Here is a 13,418-nt window from a genome sequence, read left to right as displayed (position 1 = left end):
CAATTTTCTTTAACAATCAATGGTAAATTCTCTACATATCAAGGAAAAGGTGCATGCTAACTGATAATTTAAAGTTCTTGGGGCCAGTTGTTTTCTTCTTTTCTTACGTCGCCCCAATGGCCGCGAATACACTTGTGATAACGCCTATCGAGGTATGGAAAAGCAGAACTCGCTGTTACATTGTTGGAAGATAAAAGGTTTCGTCTGACAATGAATTTATTTTTAGCATGGTAACTTTGACAAAGGATATTTGTTGCTAGGCACTAGACAACATAAACGTAATGCCTTGAAACGACGAAACATCACACGGAGTTATAGCACCTACCAGTGACATCTCACTAGCTATCTGGCTACAGAATAAGCTTACGACAATATTTGCCCGGGAACTCAAGTTTCTTTTAGTAAAAGTGCAATTGTAACGAACAGCATTTCGACCAATAAAACACAAACTTTCGGTTCAAACGTTATACGAAAAGCAACTGATTTTGTCAACCACCACCATTTTTCTACACCTTTTTTCGTCCGAATTCACAAAGATGAAGTCCAAATTCACAAAGCTGAATTCCAAATTCACCAAGCTGAATTCCAAATTCACAAACCTAAATTACGAATTCAAAAGTCAAAAGTCCAAATTCACAAACAAAAAGTTGGAATTCAAAAAGATAAGATCGAATTTTAAAAAGCAAAAATGTGATTTCAAATAAGTAACAAGCAATTTCACAAACCAAAAATGCAATTTCAAAAAGATAATGCTGGATTTCAAACGTTGTTTCTTGTTGTTTTCTGATGATATGTTACCTAGCTCTTTTAACATATACCTACAATTTAAAATGACAAAATATTTTGTTTTTTTTCGGATGTAAAAATAATGTTCCTATATCTTCAGAATTTGTCGGTTTTAGCTTATAGTGGATACCTAATAACGTGATAATGAGCAGAGTGGCCATCTGCAGGCACTGATCTCGTTGAAATAAATGCAAGGCAACGGACGGACAGTTTTATTTGCGACTTAGACAAAAACAACGCAAAGCTGCTTGTCTGACAACGCCGTAGGGCACGTTTGGAACTAAGCCACTACAAATCAGAAACATATCTTGAACCTCCATCACTCTCACACGCCCATCGCCAGGTCGGCCAGGGCCACGCACCCGGCATAGTGGCGCTGGACGTGATTGTAGAAGTTCATGCACATCACCGGGTTGATGCACTCCATGGCGGCGTCCATCTTGGCCTCCAGGTAGCGCAGCCGGTGCTCCTGCTGGGTGATGCCGTCAGTCGTGTCCATCATGGCGCTGAATGATGACGCCATGCCCCGCTTCATGTTCGCCTTCACTGCAGACCAGACAGCCTCAATCGGGTTCAACGGCGCGCTGTATGGCGCTGTCCGTACCAGCTCCAGACCAGGGAACTCGGCTGCAACTGCCTCCAGGTCACAGTGTACCGGCGCGTTGTCACAGACGATCGTCACCTGGTCGAGCGGCAGAGGGCAGGCCTGCAGGGCACGTCGCAGCCAGTCAGAGCAGTCCGTCTTCCGAAAGGACCCTCGTCGGCGCTCCCAGTAGATGATGCCGGTCTGCGACATCAGCCCGATGATATGGACGTTGGGGCCCTTACTGGTGGCGGCCTTCACCGAACATCGCAGGCCGCGGCGGGATCGGCCCTGAGAACGCCGCAAAAACAGGTTCGCGTTCGTTTCATCCATGTAGAGCACCGATCTCCCACTCCCCGTCGCCGCCATCACCTTTCGCACGTACTCGGCCCTCTTCTGCTTATTTGCGGCGTTGTTCATGGCCACTGGCTCGGCCACGACCTTCTTCATAGTAAACAGCTGGCCGTGCAGGTGGCGGTGGATGGTCGGGACGGATATGGTGACACCGGTGTCCTGGCGCAAATTGCGACCGATCTCCACGAGAGATATCAATGGATTCTCCTCGACGTAAGTGACCATCTTGTCGACCATCCCCTGGGTAACTTTCTTCTTTGTGGCACCGCCACGGGGACGCGGCAGCTGTCCTTCGGGCCTCGTAATGTACCCGTAGGCAGTGCGGACCGGAATTCCATTCGCTGTCGCAGCCGCCTTCCAGTCTCCACCTTCATTGAACACGGCCACGACCCGCTCTTGGGCATCCCGGGGGATCCGCTTGTACGGCCCACGCCTGGTGCCCGGCGGAGGGCCGCGCCTGCCTCGCGGCTGTGGTGGGCCGTCACCGCCACCGGCAGGTCCAGCTTCGTCAGGAGCTCCGTCAGGAACTGGATTTTCAACCTCTGTCAATTCTACCTCAACTTGCATATCCCCATCATGGTTAAAAAAATGGTCAACCTCCGTTGAGGACTGAGACATACCTGGCTACAATAAAATAAATCACAGCAAGTTATTGACGTTAACAGAGCAAATGAGGTAAGCATCTGTGAGTTCAACGTTCAGAATGATTCATGTGGATTCATAAACAATTGTTGTAAAAAATCACGTGTTCCATGTGCTATTTTTGTTAAATGAGTTCCTCCAAATAGGAATATTACATAATATTAGCAGATGTATTCCTCATGCGGAAATTTATGTACCTTTTCTTATAAGCACCTCTTATAAAAATATAAAATTCAGGTGCAGCAGCTTTGTCTGTAGTTAGTTCAGAATATCTTTTGAAATCAAACATTATCTTTTTGAAATTGCATTTTTGTTTTGTGAAATTGCTTGTTACTTATTTGAAATCACATTTTTGCTTTTTGAAATTCGATCTTATCTTTTTGAATTCCAACTTTTTGTTTGTGAATTTGGACTTTCGACTTTTGAATTCGTAATTTAGGTTTGTGAATTTGGACTTCAGCTTTGTGAATTTGGAATTCAGCTTTGTGAATTTGGACTTCATCTTTGTGAATTCGGACGAAAAAAGGTGTAGTAGACAATGAAAGCACTTCTACTGCGCAGTATGCACAAACACCATGCTTTGCCACATAATACGTATTTTGGTGATGGTTTTCTTTTGCACAGACCTGGTGTACTACACTGTACAGAGGTCTATTATGGGTATAACCGCGAATGATTGGTATATGACCAATCGACCAATGTATTCTAGGCTACAAGTATTTCGAGTTAGCTGCTGTCCATCAATCTACAGGTATTGACATACGACGCCATGTCCTGCTTTTGGTGCCAACTGCGAGACCATTACAAAACAATCATGATATCACCAGTACCGTGCTGTCTAGGGATTCATCAATAGCGTCAAGGTGACTTCTCTCCCTTACTGAGAGCACACTCGACCTATGACTGTGCTGCTCTGAAGGACATGACCTTTGGCCTTCATCAGTAGCCCGATGAACCTCGTCAAACTCCTTCAGCTTTCCCGCCAGCAGCTCAAGACCCAGCAGAATCACTGCAGCGCAGGAGCCTCCGAGGAGAATAGCAAACAACGGCCCGCATTCGGAAAGACCCAGAGAAGACCAGCGGGTTCTCGGGCGAGCATCCAGGTCACATCTTTCCACCGAGCGGAGGAGCCGTTCTGGTAAGCGACGTTGATAGAGACGCGACAACAATCCCGTCTCTTTCATCCGCAGAAGGGCGGCATCAAATAGACGCCATTCCTTCATACTCCGATGGAATGGAAGTCCTCCCCATCCGCGCATCAGTTTCTGAGGGTGGAGACACACACTGGGACATCGTATCACCGTGCATTGGTCGACAACTAGTGAAGTGATGCTGAAGAATCCGAACTTGCCTCTGGCAGCGCGGGAGACCCACTTCGTCATGTTCCCTTCCATAATACCATCGTTCATGACATTGGTGAAGTTGGCGCCAGGTCTTGGATAGTAGCGAAGAACGTCCGCGCCCACGGATCTCTCTTGTACTGCCCAATGCCACTCCGGAAGACGGGTGACATCGTCAAGATGCTTGAATGGCAAGCGGGCTTGTTCGGTGGTTACCTGTGCTAGGAGACCAGCTGTATAGAACTGGAAGGTCATCATGCCAACTTCAAGGACCACAGCAGCGGCTATGTGCTGTGACATGCTCCCCGGACGAAGTGCAAGGCCTTGGGCAGCCACTGAACCGATCGTCAGGAGACAAAACGTGACAAGACGCGAGTCTGGAGCGCAGGTTAGGCGGAATATCACAAACCCACCCACGGCGGCCACAAGAAGAAGACCTATAGCCAACGCCTGAAGACGGTGACTCTCAAGACTTCCGCTGAAAGAAGGCACGGAAGAGGGTTCTGGTGTGCGTATGAACATCCCGCGATCATAGTGTGCAAGAGCCATCGAGAGTTTCGTGTACGGATGCCGCTTCTGCGACCATCCGAATATGGCAACGCCGAAATCAAGAGAGCCATTCTGGAGGAGACTAAAGAACTGACTCAGAGGGTTCTCTTGTATCATTGTATCGATGGTTTTGAATCCAAGAATGTCTTGCAGGAGAGCGACGATGTCTTCAGCGAGGTGGAACAAAGAGAGTCGATCGGAGTGGGACCAATCAAATCGCGCCACGCGGTAGGTTTTGTTAACGACTCGAAGGTCATTAAGACCTCCCGAAGGTTTTGGTGGGAGTGGCAGCAGCTTCAGTTGTCCTCCTCGACATCTGCCAACGGTGGTAACCAGCGGGCCGGAGTTGACATTACGGGTCACAAGCAGTAGCTGACCCGAGTCGGGCTGCAGCACTTCGACACCATGCAGGCTGTAGGACAGCTTCTCCAGCTGGTTTATTGATACATCGCGAGGCGGCAGAAGCAGCAGTGGCCGCGTCGCTACGGCCAGCTCTGGTGCCGCTATCTGAATGGTACCACCACCACTTCCACTACTCCTGCCGTCCAAGGAACGACGAGCAAACACTCCCAGTTTGGAGAGCTGCAGCAGCAGGGCAGGCAGAATCCAGACGGGGTTGGGTGACTGCCACACCAGTTCAGCAACCGGCCATCCGTGGTTAAAAGCTACCCGCGCGGCACACTGGGCCAACTCTGCAGCTGGGAGAGACATACCTCTTCCGTGTCTGGAATAAGAAATATTGGTCAAATTAACCGCAGTTTGAAGAGTTTGAAACGTATTTTTTGCAGGATTATAACTATAATTGAAATATGAATGAATAATTGAATAATGACATTTTCTCTTATTACTTAAAGAGGTTAACCCGCGCCCCAGTGGCGGTCTCAGCCAACTTCGCCCTAGTGAGGGGGGCATATGTTACCACCCACCTCTAACTCAAAAACTAAGAGGGCTAGAAAGACGCGGTAAAAAGCAGTCGATAGCTCTCAATGCGTACGTTTTAAAGTATTTCGGTTATTTTTCACCTTAGAGCAATATTGGGGTCACCAGAGGTCATCAAAGGTCAAAATTAGCCAATTATCATTATATTTTTCAGAAAACATGCCGCTATCTCAGGAACTATGGTAGCTACAAAAACGCATGGAACAGCAAACGATAGCTTGTGAACTCTTCTTTTGAAAAGGTCATAATCAATATTGACCTCAGGTCAACGGTTTAGCCTCCAGAGGGCAAAAACTCCAAAAATAGCTGTTTTTACGAAAAGTGTTTTTCGACAATAACTTTCGACTACAAAAAGCCACGACATTTCTATTGCCAGAATCGTGTTCCTCTCGCCGAGACGCGTCGAATGAACTATAATTTGACCTTGAAAGGTCAACTTGAAAATTTGACCTCAGGTCAAGGTCATGACCTGACCGGAAAAGGTCATGTTACATATCAGTCGATGCGTCTCAACAAGACAAACACAATGAGACCATCCCCAGCGTTCTATCTCGTTCCAATCGCGAGTTATTGGCAAAAAACTGTTTGTAGCCTCAAGTGACCTCGGATGACCTGTCTAGAGGCTATCAGCAAAAATGACACCTTGGTCATCACGAGTGGACTAAATCATTGTGAGTCTGAAATATTTGGACTGTTCCGATGCGTACACACGGATCTAGAGGCATTTTCATTTTTCTCCATTGACTTGTAATGGTAAGGTCACGCCACTGACCTGACCTTAGGTCACGGATATAAAAAATCCGAGATATACAAATTATAGGCGCCCATAACAGCATGCAATCCTACAAGTTTAAAACCTTTCTGACAAACACTGCAGGCTGGACATGATTGCAAACTTTTTTTAGGCTTGATCAGTTAACTTGACCTGGTGACCTGACCTGACATGACCTGGGGTCAAAAATTTCACACATTGTCCAAAATTGATGTACCAAAAGCTACCCCAAGCGGCGCGGCGCTACGCGCCGCGGTTTTTTATTCACACGCAAAAAACGCGACAGGGTGGTAACATATGCCCCCCCCACTGGGGCGAAGGTTAAAAAATCCATTAGATTTCGATTTGTTTTGGCTTTCTGTAGTTAGGAGCGAAAGGTTTTTGTTCACTCTTATTAGAATCAAAACTGACAGCAGACGGATGTACTCTTGCAAGCAGGTTGGCATGTCCAATATTCATAAATGGATCGGGAAGATAGGTAATGCTAAGCGTCTTGGTAGGGCAAAAAGCAATTTTCATCACCACTGCTGGGGTATCATTTTAGCATGTGTTGCTGATTCAAAGTATGGGGGGTTGCTCTTACATACGATTCAAATATCTACTTTCAATCATTTTCTGTTGCTACGAGGTGCATATGCCTCTTTTTCTTTCCTGGCAAGTGCTTTGTTTGTCTTGATATTACAGTTTGTAAATGTTGCGTTTGGTACATAGAGGTAGGAGGTCATCTATCGTTTTCCATAACGCTGAATGAGCAGGCTTATTCACTGACTCATCGCTTATCTCACGACTAGTGTATATTATCTGTTGTCCATTGACTATACTCACCTTTTTACTTGTGTCAGTCAGATGAAATGTGCTAGGCACGGCTAAAACTGAGTCACGGGGTGGGCCCAAAGTTAAGAAAAAGATTCACCGACAAATATAGCCAGGATCGCTATCAAAAGGCCAAAATGTAATCTAAAATTTTTCTCACCTTCGCGAGGTTTAGCTCCGTAGCAAAGCTGCACCTCGACTGGCAGCATAAACCGAACAGAGACAGCACCAACAAAGCCGATTGGTTGCCATAGAAACGCGATCAACTTGCACACACTAGTAGCTATGCATGAATTCAGACGTTATATAACTCGTAATTTCTTTAACACGCAAACATTGTGTGACATATTGGCTGAGATGCCGTAGATTATCGTAACAGCTTGTCATCAGTTTAAGTGCTGACTATTATTCTTTGTCAGGTGTCCGCACTGTGACGCCCTCATTGAATAACCAAAAGTCCGGCTATAGGAGGTGCGACTGTGTTTATTGGCATTCACATTAGGCATCACAAGTTCCATTCCATAAGGTTATATTGGTTTAAACTATACATCACTATAAAAACATGTCTAGGTATATGTGAATAGATCAGTTAGCAACAAGACGTCATAAGCCATTTGCAAACACGGTAACTAGACCAAATGTAGATCGAAATAGCAGATATATTTAACTGGCATGCACAAAGACGCAGGGTGACAGGGTCATGTAACGCAGTGGGTGCATTATGCATGTAATTTATTAGGCGTCACTCAATATGGTAGGTACAGTTCATGAACAAGCGCGACTGTCTTTTCCCGCGTTACTTGGCATTACACTTTTAGCTCAAAGATTGCAAAGTGAATAGGTATTTTACATGATGCTCGCTTACGTACGCAAAAATGGCAGTGATACGGGCTTTATCAAGTTATTCCAATTCCTTTCCGATTATCATAATCGTTCTCTCAGTCACGCCCGCTTTCCTTTTTTGCTTAAATTCGGTCCCATTGAAAACATTGCCATTGCATGCAACACTGCAGAGTGTATAGCATAGAGCTTCAATCAACGTCAGATCATCTTCTTAAACAGTGAACCTTTCGCCTTCAAATAGCATTCTCCTCAAAAGATGGATTGCTTCTTCCCGCTTCACTGTCTAAGCTTTTCTTTCCCGCCATTGACTTTATGGAAAGCTTTCGATCCTGCTCGACGTCATTTTCCGAATTATCGTCGTTCATTCTATTCCAAGGCTGTTCCTCTACACTACAACCCACTAGCAGAAACAGTCCACATCCCCCAGCCAATCCTGCAGCTATCAGGAAGCAGGTTCTCCATCTTGCAAGAGTTTCATTCCCTTCAGTAAGTGCGGCCACAACCAGAGGCCCAAGAAACCCTGGTATGGCGCCTAGCGTGTTGGCGAGCCCTGCAAGAGTCCCCGCATAGTTAGGTGCCAGGTCGAGGGGAAGAACCCCCAGGTTATACCCAGCGCCTTGTAAAATGATAGTCACCACTAGAAGAGCCTCAACGACGGAGGTTTGACAACCAGAAAACGCGATAGCTGTTAGTAAAGCTGCGGGACCGAGGATAGACACCACTGCAGCTGTACGTCGGATTGCCAAAGGTCCCGCCCAGCCTCGAGATACCACTTCATCGCTGACGTAGCCGAAGCTGATGGTGAACAGCCATAGCCCCAAGTATGGAAGAGAGTTGAAGAGGGCGTTGGAGGAGAGGTCTTCACCCAACATGGTGCTGAAGTATTGTGGTAGGTCGGTAAGAAGGCTGTAATAACACCAGCAAGCGCCGAAGTACCCCACGAAGTAAGCCCAGACGGGGATGCTGGTAAGGATCCCACGCCATGGTAGGGAATGATGACGTACTTCACTGACACGAGGTCCAACACCGGCTACGATAAGCTGACGTTCTTCATCAGTAATAAACCAGTGGTTTTCAGGGCTGTCGCAGACTAAAACCATCCAACAGGCAAACCAGACCACCACGAAACCCGCTTGGATATAGAAAACTGCCTCCCATCCAAGTCCTTCAATGATGGCTGATGTCATCGGTAGGGTAAACGTAGTACCCAAGTCGCCACCTCCCTGAGCCAGCATCACCAACAAGTTCATCTGTCCCATGGGCACCCACGAACTAAGAAGAACATATGATGCTGGGAAGGTCACCCCTAGTACCAGTCCCATGACCACACGGACAGCCACCAGAAACCTCCAATCCGTCTCAGCCGCTACGGGAGTCAACAAAGTCAGCAGAGCCGAGATAAACATCGCCACGCCAAAGGTATGTTTCCCACTGAACACCTCCGCCATCCTCCCTCCAGCCAGTTGCGTCACGACGTACCCATAATAAAACGCTCCGAGGATGTGGCCCTGCATACGCTCATCCCATACAAACTTTCCATCTTCTTGTGGCTGAAGAGGAGTCACACTTCCATTTCCTCCACATTCATCCGACCTTGATAAGTTCGTGTGCGGAAGAGCGGTGTGGTTGACCATTGCCACGATAGCCAGGTTGATGTTGACGCGAACCATGTAGTTGAACAGCATGCCGAGAAAGATCATGATGGTAATGATGTAGCGTACTGGAACGAGATGAAGCACTGAGGAGAACGACATGATGGTTCAAGATGATGTCGGGCTAACAGTTCTTGAAATTGCGGTTCCTTAGGGTCTGCTCAGGTTGAATTTAGAGCACTCAGTTTTTATCATTAGTAAGAGCAGCCAAAACTTCGACGCTGTCTTAGCTGTTCAGAGGAAGATCAGAGCAGTCCAGAATGGCACTTTGCAAGGCACAGTAGCATTTAGTTCTCACACCACCTTTTTTATGCAGTCTGCCTCAGTGCCAAGGCCCACAGAAAAACCCAGCTGTGCTCAGTAGTTCGAAGCTGCTAACAGCAACTCACAACAGCGCTCGGCAGTCACAGCGCTCAACATCAGCGCTCAGCAGTCAAAGTAAGCGTCTAGCAGCTCCCACCAGTCCACAGCAGCGCTCAGCAGTCCAAGTAACTGTCCGGTAGTCCACACTCGCGGCCCAGTTCAGCAGTCCAAGTAAGTTACACAGCAGTTTACGACAGCGCTCAGCGTTTCAAAGCAACACCAGCATCAGCAGTCTGTTTACGGCTAATGTCCATAGGAACATGCACCAGGCCCAGCGGTCTATAACTGCGTAACGCTGCACTCAGCAGTCTAAAGTCCTCCGCAGCAGCGAGCAGTGGTCTAGATGAGCGCACAGCACAGCAGCAGCGTCCAGCAGTCCAGATAAGCGTTCAGCAGTCCACAGCGCTTCACAGCAGCAATCAGCAGTCACAAATAAGCGCCCAGGTGTTCACAGCAGCAATCAGCAGTCCAAGTAAGCGTCCAGCAGCCCAAAAGAGTTCGCAGCGGTCCAAAGCGCTCCGCGGCAGCACCCAGCAAATAATGCCATCGCTCAGCAGCCGGCGACAGCACACACAGTATCGTACTCTCGACAAAACAGCACCCATCCTTGACGATAACGTACTCTCGAGAGTGTCACATCATGTGGGAGCGTCTCAGTGTCATGTGAGATAAGCTTTAGGTAACGATCGACCGTGAGAGTCTTCTCTCATAACAGAAGGTCATGAAGGTCGGACTTGATAAGTCGATCATATGATAGCCATATCAGCGATTGGAAGCGTGAGAGATGGGTTTAGAGATGTTTGGTTATCGATAAAATGATAGAGATTTACAGGCTAGTGGCTGGTGCCAGAGCAAAACGGTGACAACTAAATTGCATAATACCGATTTTTGTTGTTTTTTTTTTTGCAAAAAGATTGGAAGATATAGTTGATGGTTTGTCTATAAATTGTCGCTGTTTTAGTTGATAAAAGAAATGGGTCAAATATGCAAGTGCCGCAACTGAGCTAGCTTAGCAAATAGTTATATGGCTTTGATCTAGGTGCTGGGAAAACCTTCGTAACACAAAAATGCAAGCATCTCGTGATATAGGTATGCTCAAAGGTATTGTACAAAAAAAAAAAAAAACATTAGATGGCAGCGATCAACAAGGCTACGACCATCGTAGTATCTAAATAAACTACCCAGCTTGGCAGCTAAATGTGCATATGCATAAACGCATATATTGCTTATATAATAATAAATGCATATGACAAGACATATACTATACCTACCTCTACATTCTACCTACAGCATGTGCATTTGGGACCGAGTCGAAATGCATAGCGGCAGATGGCAGAAAAGCGCTGAGCTAGCAGTTGTAGGTGGCAGCACGTAGTGAATCCAACGGCTTCGGCACAGAGCTACCAGACGAGGGATCGATGCTAATCGAAATACTTGGAAATGCTATGTGAGCCAAACATGGCGATAAGAAGTTTAGGTTTTAATGCAAATGCATAGCATGACATACCGGACAATCAATTTGTGTAATGAATGCGTGGTCCGTGCATAGCCATAGGACCGCTCGGCGCTCTCATCTAAAAATAAACCATCCTTTGTTAGCAGTCCCATTTGCTGGAGCGAATTGTTTTATACGCAAAATATGCTCGCAATATTGAAGGCACATTTATTTCACAATGTTCATCTGCGCCCCGTTTATCCGAACCCTTCCACCCGTTCATTATTATTAGCTCAAACTTTATGAATAATGTTTCAACTTTTCCAATGTTATATATCTATTCTATCATGCATCACAGTTGCCGCCGGTGCAAACCGGATACCTAATAAAAATGGAGCATAAATTAGTAAGAAATGAGAACCAGATCTACGCTGACAGTATTACATTGATAAATTATACACTTCTTGACTCTCCCAATATGACACTGAATGTCTAGAATCATACCGAGCGGAAATTCGTTACTTGACATGATATCAAAGGTCACCAACTGAGCAAAAGTATTTGAAGCAAAGCTTCGATGACTTTGATGGACAAAGCAAAAGCTTTGATGACTCTCTTCCAGCCATCAACACGCACTTCTTTTGCTCGGGGCTTTACTTCCCTCCCTCCTTTTTCTATTGGGTCTGTGTGTCAATTAGGAGCGAACTTGTGGGAGGGAGAGATGGCATCAATGCACCCTTGACTCAGGTTCGACGGGCAGGGTAGGCCCTCGAGGTGAACAGGGTAAATCCACGAATCACAATGTAGTGCGATATTCTGTAGTTGCCTCAATTTATCTGTCATCGCCCCCATTGCCACCACTGCACTGTCAGCTAAATCAAAGCATGCAAGTGGCAATGCTGTTACACGCCACTTTCCCAATGCGATTAACTGATATTCGGCGATGTCTCGACGTCCATTGTCTATCCAAATCTTTCAAACACCTCTCTCAGTTCATTGCCTCCCTCAGTTCCTTAATTTCTTGCCTAATGCACCAATTAGATTATCTCCGTTAAATGTAATTTCTCTGACATTGTTTCATTGTTGAATTAAAGTAACCCAATTTCTTCCCGAATGTCTTAGTCGCCACCACTTACAGCACCAGCGCCACCACAATTATCACCACCACTGTAAGTACCACCACCACCACCACCACCACCACCAATACACCCTCTCATCAATCTCTCCTCCCCCTACCCCATCCATTCACATGGGAGCCATCCGCCCTTTCCATGTCAACGCCTGGGGCAGTCGGCGCCGGGGGAGGGGAGAGGGTAGGAGGGGGGGGGGGGTAGTGCGCGCGCTGCTCCTGACAGCCACCGCCCGAGGCGGAGGCTCAGGGGAGATTCGGAAGCGGCGGGGGAAGGTTGTGTCTGCAGCGATTGTGGGGTGAAGAGATGTGATGTGAAGAGAGGGTGGGTGAGATTTCGTTGGGGTGGTGTTTGGAAGCGTTGGGTAGATTCGGATTGGTGAAGGTTATAAGGCTGGGGTGACTGGTGCTATTTGACAGATACCTGTGGCCGGTAACGGCATCTGGACCGGTAACAGCAGCCGGTAACTGGTTACAATCACCAGGTGACTCGTGAAAAGTCGCAGGCGAGAACACTGGTAAACTGGAGCGGCTTAGCCAAGTCAGTGAAATGCCTGAGCCGCCGACCAATGTTCATCTGTGAAGCACGGCCGATCTGTCGTCCAAGTACCATGCAAGACATCTGATCAGATCAAATCGCGCATGCTGCAGCAGGTAAGTTATCAGTGTGCATTCGTTTACTAATAACTTACTTTGTTTACTAATCACTTGATAGTCAAGCTTGATAACGTCCTGTGCAGCCGAACTCATAAATATGTAATTATTATTTCAGAAACTCAGCATTTGGTACATAATTGTGAGAAGGCCATTAAAAGACGTCTCTTCCCAAACTAGCGTGCATTTTTGTATGATATTTGCGAATCATTTTGAGAGCACGAATGATATTCATCGGCTATTTGAACTATGTTTTTCCTCTGCTGGGTCCTGCGAGAGGAAGTTTGAGGTGGGTAGGTATATGTTTTTCTCGCCGCTAACAGAACGAAAATGTAGAATGAAGCTGTTGGTGGAAAGTGTATCTCAAACAAAGGGAGCGCGTTATAAGTTAGCTAAAAGTGATAGGCAAAGGTACCGAAACAATCGTTACACCAGAGTTCAGACAAGCGCCCCAATTGGACAATTTTGTTGATAAAGTTCAATGTTGCCACCATATGACTTATTCATGATAAAATGTGACAAACGCAGCCTTGGAAGAAAACATACCTGCCTGAAGTTTAACAG

General features: G+C 46.6%; 1 protein-coding gene across 1 annotated transcript; it reads right to left on the bottom strand.

The window, feature by feature from the left end:
- Positions 1-1,111: 1,111 nt before the first annotated feature.
- Positions 1,112-9,439, bottom strand: LOC122376683. The gene is made up of 4 exons (XM_043356591.1): positions 7,960-9,439; positions 4,632-4,836; positions 3,322-3,374; positions 1,112-2,191 (listed from the first exon to the last, which is right to left on the bottom strand). The coding sequence occupies exons 1-4, from the start codon at positions 9,373-9,375 to the stop codon at positions 1,112-1,114; spliced, it is 2,754 nt and encodes a 917-aa protein (XP_043212526.1). The 5' UTR covers positions 9,376-9,439.
- Positions 9,440-13,418: the final 3,979 nt, after the last annotated feature.

The sequence above is a fragment of the Amphibalanus amphitrite genome, unplaced genomic scaffold (genome assembly GCF_019059575.1).
Source record: "Amphibalanus amphitrite isolate SeventyFive unplaced genomic scaffold, NRLGWU_Aamphi_draft 002242F_arrow, whole genome shotgun sequence".
NCBI lineage: Eukaryota > Metazoa > Arthropoda > Thecostraca > Balanomorpha > Balanidae > Amphibalanus > Amphibalanus amphitrite.
The sequence above is the reverse complement of the archived record's forward strand: the minus strand, read 5'-3'. Positions and strand labels throughout refer to the sequence as shown.

Excerpts from the sequence above, each read along its gene's own strand:
- LOC122376683 (XM_043356591.1), bottom strand. The coding sequence starts at position 9,375 with ATGTCGTTCTCCTCAGTGCTTCATCTCGTTCCAGTACGCTACATCATT. Across the intron at positions 3,375-4,631 it reads AGTGCTGCAGCCCGACTCGG|TGATTCTGCTGGGTCTTGAG; the intron begins GTCAGCTACTGC and ends CCTGCGCTGCAG. Across the intron at positions 2,192-3,321 it reads AGCTGAAGGAGTTTGACGAG|CCGCGAGGCAGGCGCGGCCC; the intron begins GTTCATCGGGCT and ends GGCCCACCACAG.